The sequence below is a fragment of the Misgurnus anguillicaudatus genome, chromosome 7 (genome assembly GCF_027580225.2).
Source record: "Misgurnus anguillicaudatus chromosome 7, ASM2758022v2, whole genome shotgun sequence".
NCBI classification, from domain to species: Eukaryota; Metazoa; Chordata; class Actinopteri; order Cypriniformes; family Cobitidae; genus Misgurnus; species Misgurnus anguillicaudatus.
The window spans coordinates 18,437,442-18,459,715 of NC_073343.2; the positions used below are offsets into that span (position 1 = coordinate 18,437,442).

Consider the following 22,274-nt stretch of genomic DNA (forward strand, 5'->3'; position numbering starts at 1 on the left):
TAAAGCGACATAAATTCAAACGTAAACAGCTTTTATCTGTACGTGTGCACACAGCTGAAAGCTATGCAACTTGCTGTATATTGATATTGAAAAGCAACACATTTTAGTGGCACAATGACAACCACAGTATAGGCATAATGACAATATGATATTAATAAACACCACTTACCATTTATAAGTTAAATGGACTTTGTCATCGACGATGCCTAGTAGGTTGGTCTTTTTTTAAATAAGTTCTTTTTTTAAATAAACTTGCATTCAAAACTACTTAGAACACTATCTAACGCTGCATCAAAAAGTAACTTCACGTCTGCTGCCGTGTTGGATAAACAAAACTGCTTTGGTGTGTCGCATAGACGTCGTCATCGTCTTGCTGCCCCCTCCCCGTTCTGTGATTGGTTCCCTATTTCAGGGGCAAAATTGGTCCATAGTTTCCATGCTAGACTTGCAGTGTGAATAAATTTGTGTGCAAGGCAGCATGGGGAATCCCAGGCTAGGGACCTGCAGGGTTTTCAGTATGGAGTGTGCGTGTGGTTTGGCTTTGGTTCTGTTTTTTCAGATCTTGCTTCAGTTCTTCTGCACCGGGCTGCACTCAAGGCACTGTGTGCACAACAGATGTTTGTTTCACCAGCAGGTGAATAGTGATCATAAGCTTAACAATACTGCCAGTAATATAGCATAACATAGAGAAATAGATTTGGTAACAGTTAATTCATTAACTTATTGTTAACAAATACAACATTATTGTAAAATAATAAAAAGACATACAACTGTTGAAACAGACCTGTGCTTACCAGGTGCTAAAATACATTACAAAGTTATAAAACCCAGATGGGTTCAATTTCATAATTTGCAATGGTTCAAAGTATGAATTAATTGCCCTGAAAAGCCGCAAAGCACATAAGTTCAGTCTTCTTTATGATTTTTAAATATTTTGCTTCGAATCTAATGTCATGTGGTTTATCTCAAAGCTGGTTTGATTGATGCCTTAGAATTTTTATGAAAGGATTTTTGAAAGCCCTACAGAGACTATAAATATGTGGCAGTCATGGTTGCGCTATTATTGTGAATGGATAGTTTTATGTACAATCACACACTTTATTACCTTGCGTAGATTTAGAGATAAATCAATAAATACAAAAAATCTGGTTCTTATATCAGTGCTTAGATCACCACCACTTTTCTTTCAACTTGAAAAGGTGTCTTGGGGAAAAATAATATAAAATGAATGTTTAGAACAGTGATAGATGAAAGATTGTAAATGTCCATTGATCACATTTGAGCTCAGTTGCATAACTGTATGAACTCACCTGGCTTCTACTGCCACCTTATTGTGGCACTAGCAGTGTAGCTTTGGTTCCTTTATTGCCAGAGCTTCAATTACCCGATGAGGGCCACAGGGAAAACATCCAGAATGCAATAGAGTATTGTGGGTAAGTACAGTAGGAAGTTTAATATTTTTTAATTATCATCTTTGACTATGTTGATTCTTTAATAATTGACATTTTATAAATACATGTACAGTAAAAGTACATTTTATCTAATCATTATCCATAAATAAAACCTTATTTACACTACAGTATGTATGCTGTTTACCATTAAGTGTATGTGTGTGTGATTGAATGAGTGTAGACTGTCTTTTATCTCTGTGTTTTCACAACTGCATTTTCACTCTTATACCCTTTTATTTCTCTACCTCTTTATTTTCTGTGCTATTGGCCGGGCCATGTGCAAATCCCAATCATTCAACAGTTGTGGAGAGTAGATTGTATTAACCTCAATAATTGTAGTCTCTTTCCGTTTCTTTCTCACCCTAAATCCAGATGATGGCTTCAAGCCTACGCCCACCATGGAGACACATGTTGTGCCAGAAGGTGACGGTAAGTCTTCACCTTTTGCAAAAATCAGTAAACAATATTAAACAAATGGTTTCATACTGAGGCAAAAGAAATGTGACAATTTCATGACTATTTGTGTTTCAAACACAGAAATCACAGCACCCACGTTGTGGATTAAGCAGCTGGTATACAAAGAAAACAAACAAAACAGTTCAAACAGTAGGAAACCAGGTGAGAATCAGCTAATCAAGTCCCTTTAGTGAAGTCACGCCTCTAGACGGCCATGTTTGCAACACCTCTGGGCTTTTATTTAAGTCAAGCAAGACTAAAGTCCTATCTACTTGAATGGGGAAAGATACTAGTAACATGTAACTGTCATGTATATTCCAAAGCATCAAACATGTCTCTGGAATAACACGCATGCACCACCATGCTGGTCGTTTTCACAAGAACACCAGGACTTATTTTAGATTGCTTAAAACACTTTGGAGAACACCCTTTGATTTATTCATTTATTGGTCGGCATGTAGCCTATACATGTAGACTCTGTGTATAGCACCCCTCCCAGTAAATTGTCAGTCTTACATATAGATTTTTTTCAAATGGAAGGCAGAACTTCTGTTGCCAGGGTGGCCATATTGAGCGTTGCATTGCCCGCTTTTAGTAGTGCTCAATTGTGTTATATCTGATGTCTTTGGAATCAGTCATTCAATCTGTATGTCTGTCTCTCTTTCTATGTACAGTGACCTAAAGGATTAGGAACACCTGTTCAATTTCTCATTAATGCAATTATGTAATCAACCAATCACATGACATTTGCTTCAATGCATTTAGGGGTGTGGTCCTGGTCAAGACAATCTCCTGAACTCCAAACTGAATGTTAAAATGGGAAAGAAAGACAATTTAAGCAATTTGAGCGTGGCATGGTTGTTGGTGCCAGACGGGCCGTTCTGAGTATTTCTGCTCAGTTACTGTGATTTTCACGCACAACCATTTCTAGGGTTTACAAAGAATGGTGTGAAAAGGGAAAAACATCCAGTGTGCGGCAGTCCTGTGGGCGAAAATGCCTTGTTGATGCTAGAGGTCAGATGAGAATGGGCTGACTGATTCAAGCTGATAGAAGAGCAATTTTGACTGAAATATCCACTCATTACAACCGAGGTATGCAGCAAAGCATTTGTGAAGCCACAACACGCACAACCTTGAGGCGGATGGGCTACAACAGCAGAAGACCCCACCGGGTACCACGCATCTCCACTACAAATAGGAAAAAGAGGCTACATTTTGTACGAGCTCACCAAAATTGGACAGTTAAAGACTGGAGAAATGTTGCCTGGTCTGATACGTCTCGATTTCTGTTGAGACATTCAGATGGTAGAGTCAGAATTTGGTGTAAACAGACTGAGAACATGGATCCATCATGCCTTGTTACCACTGTGCAGGCTGCTGGTGGTGGTGTAATGGTGTGGGGGATATTTTCTTGGCACACTTTAGGCCCCTTGGTGTCAATTGGGCATTGTTTAAATGCCACGGCCTACCTGAGCATTATTTCTGACCATGTCCATCCATTTATGACCACCATGTACATGTCACAAAGCTCGAATCATTTCAAATTGGTTTCATGAACATGACAATGAGTTCACTATACTAAAATGCCTCCCACAGTCACCAGATCTCAACCCAATAGAGCATCTTTGGGATGTGGTGGAACGGGAGCTTTGTGCCCTGGATGTGCATCCCACAAATCTGAATCAACTGCAAGATGCTATCCTATCAATATGGGCCAACAGAATGCTTTCAGCACCTTGTTGAATCAATGCCACGTAGAATTAAGGCAGTTCTGAAGGTGAAAGGGGGTCAAACACAGTATTAGTATGGTGTTCCTAATAATCCTTTAGGTGAGTGTATCTGTCTGTTTCTGGCTATTTATGTTGCTGTTTTGTTTATTTTTTGTGACCATGCTAGGGAAATTGATTAAACAGCCCATGAAATGACTTGTGTCTTATGCATGTGTAGGTCAGTTGTGTCAATCTTTAGCAAGTAGGAAAGCCTTAAAGCCCATAGAGGTTTTATGGTTGTAGCTTGTTTGACATCTAGTCAAGTATCTACCTAACAGTAAATATACCTACTGTATTGCTTTTTAAAGCAGCATTTAACAAAATATACAACATATTCCTAGTTGTGAAATCTACTCAGTAGTACAGAAATATTTAAAAGCGTTGGTATTGCAGCATCCAGGTCAGTGCATTCAAGTGCAACTCGGTTCGTTTCCAGTTGTAGACTCAATATTCAGCATGTCCAGGAATGAGAAACCCTAAACCGGTAGAATTTTGGCCCCCTCTTTCTTTGTTTTTCTCAGCTATCCTCTGTGTAATTTGTTTAGCTTTCTGTGTCGCCTTTACAATTTCCTTCAAATAGGTTGAACACCCTTTTGGGGATGCCCAGGAGCTCTTTCAGAAATATATTTATATATAAATGTGTGTGTGTGTGTGTGTGTGTGTGTGTGTGTGTGTGTGTGTGTGTGTGTGTGTGTGTGTGTGTGTGTGTGTGTGTGTGTGTGTGTGTGTATGTATATATATATATATATATATATATATATATATATATTTTTTTTTTTTTTACAGAGGGCAGTGTGGTTAGGGAAAGGTATCCAAAATATGGTTCATGTGTGTGCCTATTGCTAGTGTGGTTTATAATTGACTTGCTTTGCAATTCATTAGAAAGAAATGACACATCTTGATTATTTTAAGAAGACAGGACATAATGCATCTAGTTTGGCACATTTTGGCAACCTCTTCTTGTGTCCAGTTAGCATTTGCTGTACATCAACACTGTTCACAGCCCATAGATGGTCATCACTATACTGTAGGCAGTCTTGCTGAAGGAGTGATAAATTAGTCATCAGGGTACACTGTTAGTGCCCATGGGTGTATGTGTGGGGTCTGGGATACATTGAAGCACTGAGATGTTGTTTTTATTGCAAAAGAAAATCTTGAAGAAAGCCAAGTTTATATCTCTCAGTGCATTGTGGGTGGTACGCATCAGTAAGACTTTTTACACATCAACTCCCACAACTATTGTTTAACTATGAACATCCAGACTCATTTAGACAGTGAGTATAAATGGTGTGTGACTTTGGTAATTGTAGTTGTTTATTTCATGTATCCTCGATGAATGACCACAATTAGCAGAGCAACACTTTCGTTCTTCTCGGATTCACAGTAGCAGTGGTAGTGGTAGCAGTATTAAAAAAATGGACAAGCTATTGTGTTGGTCAAAAGATGTCACCAGTGCCTAACAATTGTATCTACCCAGTAAAGGAAAAACCTTGAAGGACATGCAATATTCACCCTAGTTTTACACATAACACTTCTGCAGTGGTCAATTCTTAGGATTTGATTCAGTCATTATTTACAATTACTAACCCTATGCTCAACCCTAAACCGCTACATTATTTCATCCCCAGCAGAGTTTGTTTCAGATTGGTGTTAGGGTACATTTTAAGTATGTTACTGGGAATAAGGACCGACGTGAGTCTCCACGCACCTTTTCCTCCCTCCGCATAATTTATTACTGCTTGAGGAGAACATGTTTCCCTCAAAATAACACCCCTCCTCTTCTGGCTCATCATGTGCTCTGCTTTTACTTTATGCACAGAGAATTCAAAGATCCAAGAGCATAGCGATTACCCAACAGCTGAAAACAATTGGAGGGATAGCACAAGAAGACAGAGCAAGAAATGGAAAGAGAAAGAAAAGAAATAGTAAGCAAACGACAAAAAGACAAAGAGAGCAGAACCTTGTGTTTACAGGAGGCTGATAAGTCGGAGCAGTTCAGAGTTCCAAGCTATTTTGTTTGGCAAGATCTTGGCACAATGAAAAGCGTGACGCTCTGATTTTAAACTGAGATATCGAGGAAATCAGCAAAGTTTACCTACACCATACCACGCATAAACTAATCAATACCAGCCTGTAAACATTGAGAGGGGACCACAGCAAAGCATTCTGGGTAACAATGAGCTCTCACCTCGGCTTGGTCAAAGAGGACTTGTCTGAATCATTTTTCCTTCAAGCAAAATAGATATAACCCATCTAATTGAACCTGCAGAGGGAGGAGGATACTATTAAAATATATGATCTTTAAGGGGGTATTCACACCTGTCTTGTTTGGCTTGATTGAATCAAACTCAAGTTCGTTTCCCCTCCATCGTGCGGACCTTTTGGGTAGGGATGAATACAGCAATCGAACGTGGGTTCAGACCAAAGAACCGTACCGAGACCCAGCTAAAGAGGTGGTCTCGGTTCGGTTAAAAACTAACTCAGGTACGGTTCGTTTAAGGTGTGAACATGTACCGACCTTGATTCGCCCCAAATGCTGTATGTTATTATCAGCCTGATCTCACGGATTTCCGTGGGATAGTCATTTTTGACGTAGCATTCTCACAGATCTCCGCATTTTTCCGTGGCCCTGCTACGGACTGTCTTTTTCCGTGGCATTCTCACGGATTGGTTACTCAACTGTTTTGTCCTATTTTCTTACCATTTTCGCTTCGGTTTAGTGTTAGATTTACATGAAATGACATCCTTACCCAAACCCAACTCTAACCCCAACATCAGGCATCAAGTTTAGAAAAAAAAATTTTATAAACCAATAGTTAAAGTGACATACTAACACAAACACCAAATCTAACCCTAAACTGAAGCGAAAATGGTTTGAAAATAGGAAAAATCTGAGTAACCAATCCGTGAGAATGCCACGGAACAAGACAATCCGTAGCACGGAAAAATGCGGAGATCCGTGAGAATGCCAAGGAAAAATGATCAAAAACAATTCTGTGACTATCCCACGGAAATTTGTGAGATCACGTTGGTTATTATATTACGTTATTACGCTGTCAATAGATAAAAAATAATCTAGTCTAATCGCATGATTTCATGAGTTAACTTGCAATTAATCGCAAATTAATCTCACATTTTTATCCGTTCTAAATTTACCCTAATTTAACACTTTTCAGGTTTTTAATTCTCTAATCATATATACATATATAGATGATTTATGCAAATGTATGTTAACAACAGCCTGTTTACATTTTTAACAGAATCATCTGCCATTGTTTTGTATATGAATTTTCCTTTCAGAAGAATTTTCTTTCTCCATTTTTGATTGCTGCTGCATCATTTGTGACCTGTGCTGGCAAGTTCAGTCGGAATTAGCAAATTAAAAAAAAAATAGTTGTTCATATTTTGACATTCTCTATTAAAACATAGAACAATGCATGATTTGTTGGAATATAACAAAATATGACAGAACTACACCTGTTTGAAGTTGAAAGAGTCAGCAAAGTTAAATTACCAGAAAAATTACCACATCCATACATTAAATTATCACATCAATACCTTAAAATCACTGGTTAAACTAATAGATTTAGCACACACAGAGCAAAAACATCATCAATGTATGTTAAACTTTTTTTCTTTTGTTTGATTGACATTGAGACAGACTGCTTAAAATCTAAGTGATCTAATATAATGTTACACATCAGATATTTTTACCCAGCAGTTAACCAAACATTTACTTAAGACATAACAGATTATAGATCCTACCTGTGTGGATTCTTATCAAAACAGATAGTTTTAAAACTGTAATTTTGTGTAGATGTCTATATATCCGGGTCGCGCACTCACGCATCTGTGTGCACGCACTTCAGATGTCAGTCAGTCAGCGTGAGGAAGATCGCTTTTGAGTCTGGTCGCTCTTAATAACTCTTTAACATTAATCAGGTACCGAACTTTATCTCTCGTAATGACTCTTTTGACATCAAGCAAGTCCTGCAGTCTATTCTCTAAGTCATGCATAAAAGCGAAACCAAAATGAATTGAGACGCATCTTTGTATTAGATCAAGCATTAGGGGGACGGTAACGTTACACCTCTCAGACGTATAAATAAAGATAATTTCAGATGTCCAACAAGCATTTAGATTTTGCATTGGATTTGCTAGACGATTTGCTTAATGTTCTTATTTCTATGAAAACCTTTGACTCATTTAGACAGGTTCACATTTGTCTGCGTCTCTGTTCATTCAACTATGGGCTGGACCAAGGGTCAAACAGAAATTGCGCGTTGCGTTAATCGCCGTTAATAAAATTAGTGGCGTTAAAATGAATTTGCGTTAACGTTATATACTGCATGACAATGATTTTAAATACCTTTATTGTAATAGCAGGATATTATGCATACAAATAGATCATCATGGGGTGGTTTCCAGGACAGGGATTAGACTAGTCCTAGACTTAAATAAATGTAAGAGCTGTCCAAACTGAAGACAACTTGAACTGAAATATCTTAAAATACATCAGTGCCCTTTGTTTTGCCTCAAAATTACACAAGTAATGTTTTTAGTAAGGCATGTTTGTTAAAACTAGCTATATTTCCGAATTAAACTAAGGCCTATCCTGGTTTAAGATAATCTCTGTCCGGGAAACCACCCCATAAAGTTCACTTCTAAAGTGTTTGAACAATTATTTTATTTATGAACTTTGGGTGTTAGTAACATAAAATAAACACATCATGTGGCTAAAAACACTATCTCAATAGCTATTTGTATGGATAATGACAGCGGTTTATACAGTGCATCTATCGATGTCTATGCAACGCAAAAGCCTGCTAACTTTATACCTTGATCCATCTTCTGCACAGCGTTGTTTAGATGACATTGTATCATGTGCTCCTCAAAAGTGTCTGAATTTTGCATTTGCTGCTGATAACACCAAATTGCATTATGATTGATCTCCATAATTTTGCACTTCCTGCTTTCCCCCACCTGTTAATTTTTATCCAATGAATGGATGACCTAAATACACATGGTTGTTTGTTTTTTTTACACATTTTGGTTCACTTGCAAAAAGGGGAGTGTAAAAGCGAAAAAAAAAAACATTTTATTTTGTCCGAACCAAAGCAATTGAACTAGTGGACTTTCCTGGTATGAATACACCCTAAAACAAATGCAGTAAAAAGGATCAGGATTCAATAGAATCTATATCACCATCCATTATTTTCGATCCTGTTTTATAGCATTAGGAAGACCGAGAAAAAGACTATTTTCCTTTGGGAATCCCAGCTGCTTGGCGCCAGTGTACCCTCACTACGATAAACAGTGTTAAATAATTTAGATATGAAGCAACCTTGGCGGGAAGTGCAGGAGTCATGGACTGTGTCGTACTTGAGTGTGGATTGTGAACCCTTTGTGGAAAAGAGAACTTATTAATGCTCCTATAGCCCTTAACTCCCCCACACTCTTGCTGTCTTCGCAGTCAGGTCCCACTTAAAACACTCCGGGCCTTGTTCCCGATCACACCAACGCTGTCGGTCCTCTTACCAGAACTGTTTGTAATGGATACAAAAGCAAAAACAGACGGATTTGGTTACAGTGCGCAAGGTTATAGCTCATGCTTTTTATTTGGAGGTTCAGACGAACCCTTTGACTGCGTAAAGCTGATCTCACTTGCCACTGTCTTAACACCCCTCAACTTCTCCTACCTCAATAACCCACCTCTTTATTCGGAAACAGATTTTTAATATTGAGAAAAGTACCGGGTTTCAATGGTCTAGCGATTAGGCACATTAAAATGTGGTGCTCATGCAGGCAATGGAAATTTAAACTATCATTAAACATTTACAAATTTAGTTCCCGCTTAGTTGTCCATTTGTTTCCTGTCTTAAACTGGAAGTCATTCATCTTCCATGATGATTGCGGACAGCAGAGTTAAGACAGTGAGCTTATGTAAGCCATCTCTAGATGGATACAGTCTAGTGTAAGATAGAAAGTCATGTCAACTCAAATGTGAACCATTCAAATTATATTATGTTATTTCAACCTGATTCAAGGAATTCATATATATTTTACAACATGGCTTTGTATGAATATGTACAAATTGCACTTTAAAAAGATCTAGGGCCCTATTTTAACGATCTAAGCGCATTGGCTAAAGCGCACGGCGCAAGGTCTAAAAGGTCGTGTCCAATGCCACTTTTGCTAATTTAGCGACGGGAAAAATGGTTTGTGTGCCGAGCGCACGGTCGAAAAGGGTTGTTCATATATTTCCTAATGAGTAATGGGTGTGTTTTGGGCGTAACATGCAACAAACTAATGAGAGTCTTATCTCTCATCTCTTTGTAAAAGCCAGTTGCGCTGGCGTCTAATCCCTATTTAGATGACGGACTTTGTAACCTGAAAAACTAAGCAGAGGAAGAAGACCCCCAGTTTAATAATGTAAAAAATGTGTTGTTTTCATTTTTATTGAAATTTAAATTTTTGGGATTAAAACCTTTAAAAGCCTTTTTCTTTCAGTCATAGAACTAAAAATAGCAGGCGTTTAATTGCTTTAAATGTATTGATATCCTACATAATCATTGTAATCTCATAAAATAATTAGCAAACAAGAGATAAAGAATTGTCAAACGCACAGAGAGGCGAAGCATTTCAGCACTAGACCATGGGATTTTTATAAAGCATTACTTAAAATATTTCTCATCTCACCATATCCACAGTTACAGAGTCATCATATACAATAAATCCGTAAGGTAGCATTTAAAAATATTTAAAAATAGATGCATTTGATTAAAGCAAAGCATTTATTTACTTACCAGGCTACAGGTGAAGCTGCTCTTTGCGCCTTCTAACGTCTCATAATTAGTCCTTATTCATGTCCAAGAGACTCAATAATAATCTTTTACATTCAGTTCTTTAATCTTTCATATTTAAAAGCGTTTTTGTGCTGCGCATTCATGTATGTAATAAGCAAACCCGCGTTGTCGTACCGTTTATAGGCACATATTACTACTGCGCTCTTTAAATAACAAAAACATATTGCGCCTCATTTGGTTGCCTCAAAATAGCAATGCGCCAACAATGCGCCTGAAAACAACTCATTTTCAGACCAGAACGGCCATGTGCGCAAAAGGGGGCAGAAATGCATTTGCTATTTAAACAGCGTGGCGCTAAACGTGAAAATGATAATTGCGCAGGGTTGAAACTAGCAAAAAACACTTGCGTCGCGCATTGTGCTGCATTGCGCAGGGTGTATGATAGAGCCCCTAATCTTTTATCACTTGATAATTTTAACATGATATGAAGTAGCCTGCAATGGACTGGCCATCTACTGTATCAAGGGTGTATCCTGGCTGTCACTGTATGGCTGCTGGGATAGCAGAAGACAAGTGGGTTGGGTATGGATGAATGAATATGTAGGCCTTATCGGCTGCTCTTGAAAAATGCAAAATATTTCATTTGTAGCCATACCACAGCTATGCCAGCCCATTTATGATGCTAAACATAAAAAATAATTGTGTAGCTTACATATCGTTGAAGTCAATTCCTTGACAGCTTTAAAGGAAACATATTATGAAAATCTTACTTTTTCCATGTTTAAGGAGTATAATTAGGTCCCCAGTACATCTATCAACCTAGAAAATGTAAAAAAAAAAAAACAGTAACTTAGTTTTGGTAACCATAAGAGAAAATAATTGACAGCACAATTGAGTTTTTATGTCAACAAACCACCGTTATGGCGATCAGTGTTTGCATTTCATCAGCTCATTTGCATTTAAAAGGACACACCCAAAAACTGCATAATTCAACGTTATAATAAATTATCTATATGGTATTTTGAGCTAACACTTCACATTTGTACTGGGACACTGCAGATTTATTTTACATCTTAAAAATTCTTGTGAAACATCCCCTTTAATTTTACAAAACTTTTTTTAACAATTTTAGGAATTTAATGAATGCATTGTTATACAATTGATAACGGTTGTTCAGTGAAAATCTGATTTAAAAGGACATGAATCAGGAGCTACTCAGCACCCGGCTAGTTGGATTAGCCTCAACATGTGGTGCTGTTACACTTGGCCTGACATACTACAAGTGAGCAATGTGCTAAATGTATTTCAACATAAGTAGAGATTTATGAGACAAGGCGTGAAAACATTTAAACGAACATTTCTCAAATGTCCTTTGTGTTAATAAATACAAAAAGACTGAAATCATAGGATCAGCAGACACCTTTTAAAGGTGTTTTTGTAGTTCTTTTACTAAAGTTTCAATACACATTTACACTTTTTGTGAAATCTTTTGGCAGGTTTCAGTTTCAGCTCTAGCTGACTCCAGTCAAGTGTTATTATAGAAGACGATTTACAAAACACTTAGCACGTCAAAGTCAACACTGTAACTGGTAAAGCATAATGCCAAGTGTCAAAAATGAAGAATTTTATACAATAAAATTTGTATGATACTCAACTGTTGAAGTTCCAAGAACCACATTCATCCATCATAAAGTGATCTAAATGGCTGTATTCAGTTAAAATATGACATGTAATGATAGGTCTGTTTCCGAGAAAACTGAGAAAGCAATAATTTTTTGAGCTTGTTAAGTGAAACTAAAATCAAAACATATTATTAATTTTAAAAAATCCTTTCTTTTATCAAACGGTTAATTAAATTTATTTTTTTTTACATTTAATTTGGTTAGTTGCCTATAGTTTAGATAAAATGTTCATTGACTTTAGTTTAACTATTTCTAATTATGAATATCTTGAACAAATTTAAAGAAGTATTCAGTTCTGTCTGTGTCTGAGTCATTTTAAAAAATGTCCAAGGTTTAATAAAAAAATCAAAGTATAATCAAGTTGGCTTTACGAGTCATTTCAACTTACTGTGCGTTTTTTATCTTGACTAGTGATGAGTTGCTTTAACTTCCCAGCAAGCAATTTTGTGTTTAAAGAAAAAACAAAACAAAAAACATTTAATAGTCATCCAAACACAGTCCAGACGTCTAGGCTAAAGCAAGGCAAAATTTGGGCTCAAAAATAAATGAAATAAAATAAATAAATAAATGAAACCAAACACCCTGTAATCATTGTTGACTTTGCTTACATGATGGAATATCATACATCTCATAAGTTATTCTGTAACCAAATTCAAGTTTATTTTGGCTAGAAGTGGGTTACAGCTGGAATAAACCGGCTAAAGGGGAAGTTCACACAAAAATTATAATTTTCACCAAACCAATCATGAGCCCCATTCACTTCCATAGTAGGAAAAAGAATACTATATGGAAGTTAATGTGGCTCATGAATGGTTTGGTTACAAACATTCCTCAAAACATCCTCTATATTGTTCATAAGAACAAAGAAATTTATACAGGTTTCTAATAACACGAGAGTAAGTGATGAAATAATTCTCTTTTTTGTGTGAACTACAGTATCCCTTTAACCTAGATGGTGAAATAAGGGTATAATAAAATGTAAAAATAAATGTATTAAACATGTTGAAGCTTATTTCAGTTATAGCAACTCATCACTAATCAAAACAGTAATAGAAATAGTATGCAAAGCATATTATACTTAAAAATGTAAGGATAACTTCCAGTAGCGTTTATAGACCACATGAAAAATACAGGACTCATGTTGGTAAAGCATAACAAAAGTTAATCTGCCTGGAGCAATACTCACTTTATACTACAACTCAAATAACAGATTTGTTACAAATAATTAATGTAACTCAATTACAGAGATAACAAAGTGTACCAGTTATATAAGATATTTGTATTTAGTGTGTTTCTTGTGATTTTAGAGAAGATTCCTTCTTGTGACCAGGAGAGGCAAAGCGCTCTGGATGAGGCTCGGCAGAACCCACGGGAGGCCATTTTTATCCCTGACTGTGGCTCGCTAGGCCTCTACAAACCTGTCCAGTGCCACCAGTCCACTGGATACTGTTGGTGTGTACTGGTGGACACTGGACGACCCATTCCGGGAACCTCTGCAAGGTAAGAATGAAAAAACTTGTCCTTATCACTTATTTTATAATTCTGTTATTAGCAATGCTTTTTATTGCCTTAAGTCACCACAATATTGTTTATGCTGTAACTGGATTATATATACAACATGTTTATGGATGAAATCGCATGTCCTAAACATCTCTAAATTATACAAATATGGAAATGATCAGAAACACAATCATTTGAGACTGATTCATTTAGTTCTGGAATGTGTTATGACAATCAGGTTTCTCTCCAAACCTCAACGTCTTTATTTTCCATGAGCAACGTTGGTGCTGGGGTTTGTTTAGAAACCACTTTAAATTGAAAGCGTGACATGTCCCGATGCATTTTTCTCTGTTACGAGCACTGATTTATTTTCCACTTCAAGAGATGTGCTCTGTATGTGTAACTGTCCTTTGCCAATTCTGTCTTGGAAATGTTGAGAGGGTTTAGCCAACTAGTTCCTGCCATGTTTTTGATACAAAAAGCTTGTAATTTGGATTCAGGCACTGAGCCCACCCTTTCTTTTCCCGGTGTTGTATATGACCATTAAAGCCTAGATTTTATGTTGTTGTATTGTGAGGCAAACCAAATGTGATGCAGCTCAGGTTTACCACTAATTTACACCATTTTCGAGGTTTTTTAATTCACTGTTGCTTTTTATCCATTTCAGACAAGTAGGATAATTAATTCCAGCTATCAAAAGTGCTGGATTAGTTTGTTTTTGGGATGATTTGGTCTTAGAACATAAGCTTTATTTGTTTAGAAAAGCCAAGCACAGACAAGACTTTATTTTTAAGTCAGTACAAGTGGTGTTTGTCAGTGTACAACTGTCCAAACTATTCTAGGGTGTTCTATTTTTTAAAACAACATTTAAGTTAAAATAAAATAAAATAAAAATGTTGTGAAATAAAATCTACAATATGTAATATTTATTTAAATATTAAATATTTCAATATTTAAATATTATAATCATTTATTTTGAGTAATTCTTAATGAGCACATTCAACTCAATTTTATCATTTTTTATTCACTTAAATTTGTAAGAACTAAGTTATCTTAATTATTTTGTGTTGAAACTACACAAAATATTATAGTAGACATAATCAGGCAGTGCATTTGAAGAGTTTCGTTGCAAAACGAGATAAATCCATTTTTTTACATTTTTGTCAAAACATGTTTATTATTATGTTATCATGTTATTATTTTGTTTTATGGTGCTACTTAGCTGTATTTTTTAAGTTATGAAGGTTTAAATCAAAACAAACCAACTGCAGTTGAACTGATGTTAATTGGAATGCACAACCAAAAAACGCGATTTATGAACAATTAAAAAAAACGGTGTTTATCTCATTTTGCAACGAAACTCTTCATTTCCCCGCATACTCTATGGCAGTGGTTTTCAAACTGGGGGCCAGGGCGTGAGATAGTGCCAGGGGGGCCCCAGTTTTATGACATTTTATAAAATACATTCATTTATCATGAATTCTGTGTAATTAAGCCTAAAAAATAATAAGCCAACTAACCAACAGCACTACAAGGTATAATTTTATATGTTTTGTTTAATTCAAATATTACATTTTAAACTGTTTTTGTCATAAATTTTCTTTCTGGGGGCCGCGAAAAAATGCACTGTAAAGTTTGGGAACCACTGCTCTATGGGATTGCATTTTAAGAGTAAATCTAAAATTTAATTGGTATTTTAGTTTTTTTTACTTAAAAAGAAAGACTTGATAATGTTTCTGTTTCTTTGAGTTTTGTGGTTGTTCAGAAGAATTTTGCTTGTGTTTATACAGTACTGGGTAGGTGACATAATAGCCTCTTTTGCACAGTAATTTTAAACAGAAATTTCAAAAATTTCAAATTTGTGCGTTGTGAAATCTGGAGCTACAAAAATGTATGGTATGTGGAAAAAAATGTATTTTTTAACCATAAACAACATGGACACATTGCATTATACCAAAAACCCAAATTAAGTTGTTTTTAGCAATGAAATAGGTGTTCTTTAAAAGTATTTTTTATCTTGTGTAATATTGTTACCAAACTTTATATAAATTTTTACAGTGTTACTGCAGGCAATTGCTATAGGGTGTTTTGCTACTGTCAAAATAAAGCTCTACCTTTACTGTCACTGGGATGGTACCCTAAGGTTTGTTTTACAGGTATACACAACATAATACAATGTTGTACATTTTTGGGGTTTTGTACATTTAACTGGTGCAGAATATATCCTTAAAGGTACACAATAGGTCTTTAGGGTATAATATTGTACCCAAAAATGTACAAAAGGAACTTTCAAAGGTGCCAAAAAATGCATTGAAATAGTATATTAAATTGTTCTTGGATATTTACATAGAATGTAACTTTATTAAAGGTGCAGTGTGTAAGTTTTAGAAGGATCTTTTGACAGAAATGCAAAATAATATACAGAACTATATTATCAGGTTGTATAAAGACCTTTTTTTAATGAACCGTTATGTTTTTATTTCCTTAGAATGAGACATTTTTATCTACATACATCAAGGGTCCTCTTACACGGAAGTCGCCATTTTGTGCCGCCATGTTTCCGCAGAAGTCAAACTTTTTTTACTGAGTTGTCTCCAACGATGACATGTTTTTCCGGTGGCAGCTACCGTAGCTTCTCTATGCGTTTCAAAATCGAGGGGCGAGCAGTAGACTGAGCCATTGGTTGCAATTCGCAACCTTACCACTAGATGCTGCTAAAATTTACACAAAGCACCTTTAAGTGCAAAAATTATCTAGAAACATTTTACATGTCCATTTACAACCCTAGGATTTGTCCTTTGAATGAAATGGTCTAGTTTTGCATTATTTGGAAGGGTCATGAATAATAATCTTGAGCTCAGCTGTGAGGCAGATGTCAGTAGCTTACATCAGTAAACATTTTAACAACTTTGTAATTTATTTAATGTGCAATGTAATGTTGGGGGCTTACATCTTGACTGTGACATCACAGTCGGTGTTATGTTGAGCTTGGCCGGTTTTCCAGCAGACTTTTGCGTCCAAGATGTTTACATAAAAATGAGGAAACAAATGCGTTTGAGGTTCACAATATGTCATTACCATGTACAGAGCTCTTATTATTCATCTATGCCTAGGTAAATACAGTTTTTTATTCTATGGCACCTTTAAGGGTACCACCTCAGTGACAGAAAAGGTACAATGTACTTATAATGTAGTTGTCATATTAAATCTGTTTGACTGTATATTTTAGTCACTGTGTATTTTCTACTTCAGGTATAAGAAACCAGAATGTGACAGTGCAGCTCGTTCTCGAGTCTCAGAGATGGAAGATCCCTTCAGAGACAGAGATCTGCCAGGTGAGTAAAACGGCTACCCTTGTACCAACTAACTCTTTTTTAGGCTCCATCACTATGTTATGTATACTTGGGTTGAAATACAATTTCTAAAACAGATTTCAGGTGTCAGTCCTGCATGCTTAATTACACAGCAAAGCAACAGCTAAGATTCCAAGCTGCTGAGTTGGTAGATCATTGAGTTAGTGGCGCTTAACGTTATGGGTTGGATTTCTAGGAAACAAATATACTGATAAAATCCATACTATGGATGCAATGTAGATCAGTTTGGAAAAAACTGTCTGCTTATTTCTTGTTTACTGCCAATTATTAAACTTTCTTTAAAAAATGCCTTACAAGCATCACTACCAAAAATAGTTTTTCTTATTTCAGAGCCAACTTAGAAAAGTAGAGTGTCATAGATCTTTATATTATAATACATAAATAAAAAATATAAGAGAAGTATTATTAATATTGATTCATTTTACTAATATACACGAAATATCTGCACCATACATTGTGTTATTTCTCAATTATACTTACAAATACAACAGCATACAATTTTTGTTTCTTGTTTTGTGCTAGCTGACATTGTTTGACAAATGAAAACAAGAACAAGCGCAAGGACACAGAGTACCACATGTTATAATTTAAATATGGTTTTCCTTTGAAATCTTGGCTTTCGCAAAGTTTACGGCCCCTTTTGCTGGTTTCTGATTGTGCCTCTTTCCTTCGCATTATAAACTACATTGTAACTGCTATTTTATTTCCCCCATCTGGTAAGTTTACAAAGTAAAACATGACTCCTGACTGTGCAACAGATGTGTGCCGTGGTTTACGATGGAGTTGACCACTGGGGAGGACAGCAGTGGGGAGCAGAGAGGTGCTGTCAATGCCTGGGGGGAGTTCATTGAAAATAATTTTTATGTACTCTTATTTGAATACTACCTGACACCAAAACAAATGACTTTGGCTTCATCCTTAAAGCATGGAAATGGGTATAAAAGAAACTTTTGGGCAGATGCATGAGGATGCAACTGTGTAGCCTGCATACTGTAAAATTCCACTACATACCTATACTACATTATTAGGTTGGTACCAGCAAACTACCTTAAAACTCAGGGTATCTGGGACAGTTCTGGCCACGCATCTGGGACAGTTCAAAAAGTGCTACCCAAGGTGTTTCTCAATGTGTCGTAATCGTTAACAGGGCTACGGTGGTCTGCAAATGCACCCTTGTCACCTCTTTTAGCTACTATACATTTTACACCTAAAAGCAAAGCTGACTTCCAGCGCAGATTTTCCTTACTTTGCAAATTATTAAAATTAGCGTGTGCAATTTTTTTGACTTTTATATGAACAACAACCTTGATGATGAACTTTTAGATTCTGACAATTCTTATGGCCCACTTAAAATGTTAGTGAAGTTTTCTGCTTGGAAATGTTAAAGGTGCAGTGTGTAATTGTTAAAACTATCTCTTGACAGAAATGGAAAATAATATACAAAACTATATGGTCAGGGGTGTATAAAGACGTTTCTTTATGAACCATTATGTTTTTATTACCTTAGAATGAGATGTTTTTATTTACATACACCGAGGGTCCCCTTACATGGAAGTCGCAGTTTTGTGTGCCATGTTTCTACAGAAGCCCTTAACGGACAAACTTTTTTACTAAGCTGCTCCGACGATGTTTGTTTAGTGGCGGCTAACGTAGCTTCTTTATGCGTTTTGAAAGCAAGGGGTGAGCAGTGAACTAAGCCGTTGGTTGCAATGCGCAACCTCACCTCTAGATGCCACAAAAATGTACACACTGCACCTTTAAATAGCAACTATGGTTTGATTCACAATTTTACATTTCCTTTGGTGTTTAATTGTGTATTGGTACATGTTTACGATATGCAAAAGGTACAAACCCCAAGATGACGCGAGTTATCATTTCCAACCTAAATCTCTTTTCTTGGACTACAACAAACACACGGATTGTAGGCAACAGTTTACTTCCTGGGCCTGTTGAGATGGACATGATGGCCATTATCATAATTCCTCCCACCTGTAAGTTAACTCCTGTCAGCATTGCATTGTGAGTAAATCTTTCAAACATAGTTAAGGGGCGTCACATTTCCAGCTGGTGTGAGAGGTATTCAGGCCAATCACAACATACAGATTAGCTGGCCAATCAGGGACACAGTGCTTTTCAGATTAAGGATTAAGCGTATGAGGAAGGCAGGAGCTACAAAAATGTACGTTATGTGGAAAATAATTTGGTTTTGAACCATAAAACACATTGCATTATACTAAATACACAAAGTAACATTGTTTTTTAGCAATGTGCACTTTAAGTGATTTATAATAATTTACTTGCTAACCCTCTGAAGTGAATGCTTCGCTGTCTTTTTCATCCATGTACTGTAAATACCCACTGTGATGGTTGACTAGCACCTTTGCATCAGAAATAAGTATAATTTTTATTTTATTTTAACTAGAATATAGCCCTATATGTTTAAGCCAGAAACTTATCTTGAAACAGCTCTACCACCACAGCCTCCTATTTACACATTATACCGATTCACAAGTAGATGAAAACTCACTTGCAAAATACATTCCCAAATACTTTGTATTGAATTTAGTCATTTAAAGGTGGTGACATTGAAATCAATCCAAACTCATGCAGACAACAGTGAAAATAAGCCCAAATAGCATGTTGCACCCTGAGACATACTTATTACATCAGCTGGATGGAACATTACAATATACACATAAAGTACAGACTGTCTGGAGGCCGAATATAGTTTTCATCTGTCCCATCATTTCTGTGCAAAGCCTTCATCATACTTTGCATGGAAAGCATTTGTAATAGCTCAGCCTGGTTGTGATGTGCCGTCAGTATCCATTGGATGGGCGGGAGGGTAAACTTTAGCCACTCTCTGTTAATGTTTAGATTCTTGGAAAGCTAAAATAACTAAAGTACCGTGCAAAGTATTATGCTACCATGCAACTTCGAGATTTATTGTGCGTGGAATGGTATAGTGACGTTATAGTATTATTTCTCAGTCTCTTTATAAGAATACACCCAGAAAATACAGAAAAAGTGTATGCTGTATTAAAAACCCCAGAAAAAAGCTTTAGTTTTGTAGTAAGTGTGGCCTTATCTTGAGCAATAGCAAGAACATGCAGGCTCACTTAAGTCTAAATTAAATTATTTTGTTCTAATTCTAATCTAATAACTTTAGGTCTCCAAAAAGAGTTCAAGATGTGCTGAGTGCCAAGGGAAGTCACACTAAAAACTATACTAAATGATAAAAACTGCTTTTGAGCCATTTTAAAGACATTTTGTTCTGAAAATAGTGATTTTTTTTACATCTTGTGTATTTGTTTTTATTTTGATCTTAACAAAGAGAGCAAAAAATAAATATGGATGTCATAATTTTTGCACAGCACTGTACATCTATTTGCTGTGTTAATGGTTGTTCTGGTCCTACTTTCTCTTTCTGTTATCACAGTGGTTCCAAGACTTTTTTTGGAGCCCCCCATGTACATTTAGAAGAGTCTGATTATGTTATGAATGATGATGTTATGAAATTGATGTAATTTTAAATGCATAAATGATAAAAACAACAAATCTAATATTGACACCTCTTTTCATTTACACAGAAGCAAAGTAGCATCAGAAGTGTAGGTATAAATACAGATGTTAAAAATATAAAACACTGGCAAATTTACTGAGGGCTGGTAGATTAAAAACAAATATCTATTTAGTTTAATATTGTTTGTCATGTTTTATTAATGATTAATAATGCCAATTATTTTAAAATGTGTTTGCATGACATATTGTTGTAGGCTATACAGACCAAACAAGTTGAGAAGCATTTTAAAATGATTTTACAGCTGTTTTAAGGAAAAACAACTGTTATTCATACTGGGAATAAATCATATACACAAAGCAAGCAAAGAACAGAAGTGTTTTTATGTCAGGCAGTAAATGTGATTCTTAATTAACCCTTTAATAAAACAAGCTGCTCTGAAAAAGTTGTGTGCAGTTTTTAAATCAACATTTTTTTTAATGATTAAGCTGATATTTCTTTAATTAAATCTGCCAGGATGCCCAGAGGGAAAGAAAGTGGAATTTGTAACTAGTTTGTTAGATGCCCTTACTACTGACATGGTGCAAGCTATCAACTCACCGGCCCCCTCTGGTGCTGGGAGGTAAGAGTGTTTCTGTAGCTCATCTGATAAAGGTTGTGGGTTTTATTACTAGGGGACATACATACTGGTAAAATTAAACATATATATGGCAAATGTCAGTGTCCCTAAACATTTATGTTTCCCCTGCAGGTTTGTTGAGCCTGACCCAAGCCACACACTGGAGGAACGGGTGGTTCATTGGTACTTTGCCCAGCTGGATAACAATCAGAGTCATGACATCAACAAGAAAGAGATGAAGCCCTTCAAACGCTACGTAAAGAAGAAAGCCAAACCTAAACGGTGTGCCCGCAAGTTCATAGACTACTGCGACCTCAACAAGGACAAGACTATCTCCCTTCAAGAATTCAAAGGCTGCCTTGGAGTCAATAAAGAAGGTGCGCTGTTTTGGTCAATGTTCTTATGATATAGTAACAGACATGAGAGACCGGATTTGATACTGGGAGTAAGTTTTGGCGAGGTTGTTTTGCTTTGGTGGAACCACATTTTGTTAGTTGTAAAATTTAGCTCAGTATAACATTATTAGGGAAGTTACTTAATTTCCTCTGCTGCTTCCTGATTTAGTGAATACACAATATACACCGTGTTCCAATCAACTTCCTACCGGTTTGATATGGTAGGATGGTGGATAATATCAAGCATTAGTATTTCAATCGCAAGAAAACTGCAAATAGGTATTTTCAAACATAAAAAGAAATCAATGAACAACTAAAAGTATTTATTTTCCAATTCTTTTAAGTTCATTTTTATCTTTTTGGGGCGGTTTCCTGGACAGTGTTTGAGCTGCTTTAATTTAAAAACACCTTGTCCTGTTTAATTTTAACATAATAACATATTTGACATTGTTTTGTCTTAAGATGCTTATGTCTTTAGTATTATTATATTTATAAAAAAACAACAAATCCGCTATACAGATTCTTTCTGAATGAGCCAGTGTACACCTAGAAGTCAACAATACATTTTAACAGAAATTCCTAAATTCAAAATTCGTATAGACGGTTGCAGCAGTAACAACATAAACAAGCGGCTGTCGTGGTCCGCACGTAACTTCCGGTAAACTCCGCTAAGAATAAAAACAATAAAGTTCTTTAAACGCA

At 36.1% G+C, this 22,274-nt stretch overlaps 1 protein-coding gene across 9 annotated transcripts in view; it reads left to right on the forward strand.

Annotated features, from left to right (window-relative positions):
* LOC129417322 (SPARC-related modular calcium-binding protein 1) overlaps positions 1-22,274 on the forward strand; it is an 89,946-nt gene that overhangs the window by 46,062 nt on the left and 21,610 nt on the right. For 6 of the 9 annotated variants that reach the window (XM_055171905.2, XM_055171907.2, XM_055171904.2 and 3 more), the window contains 6 exons: positions 1,791-1,880; positions 1,989-2,069; positions 13,472-13,664; positions 16,917-16,999; positions 21,075-21,180; positions 21,310-21,554. In XM_055171905.2, the coding sequence (XP_055027880.2) occupies positions 1,791-1,880; positions 1,989-2,069; positions 13,472-13,664; positions 16,917-16,999; positions 21,075-21,180; positions 21,310-21,554 (798 nt within the window). The remainder of the gene's footprint in view (positions 1-1,790; positions 1,881-1,988; positions 2,070-13,471; positions 13,665-16,916; positions 17,000-21,074; positions 21,181-21,309; positions 21,555-22,274) is intronic. The other 3 variants (XM_055171908.2, XM_055171912.2, XM_055171913.2) reach the window with 1 other exon arrangement.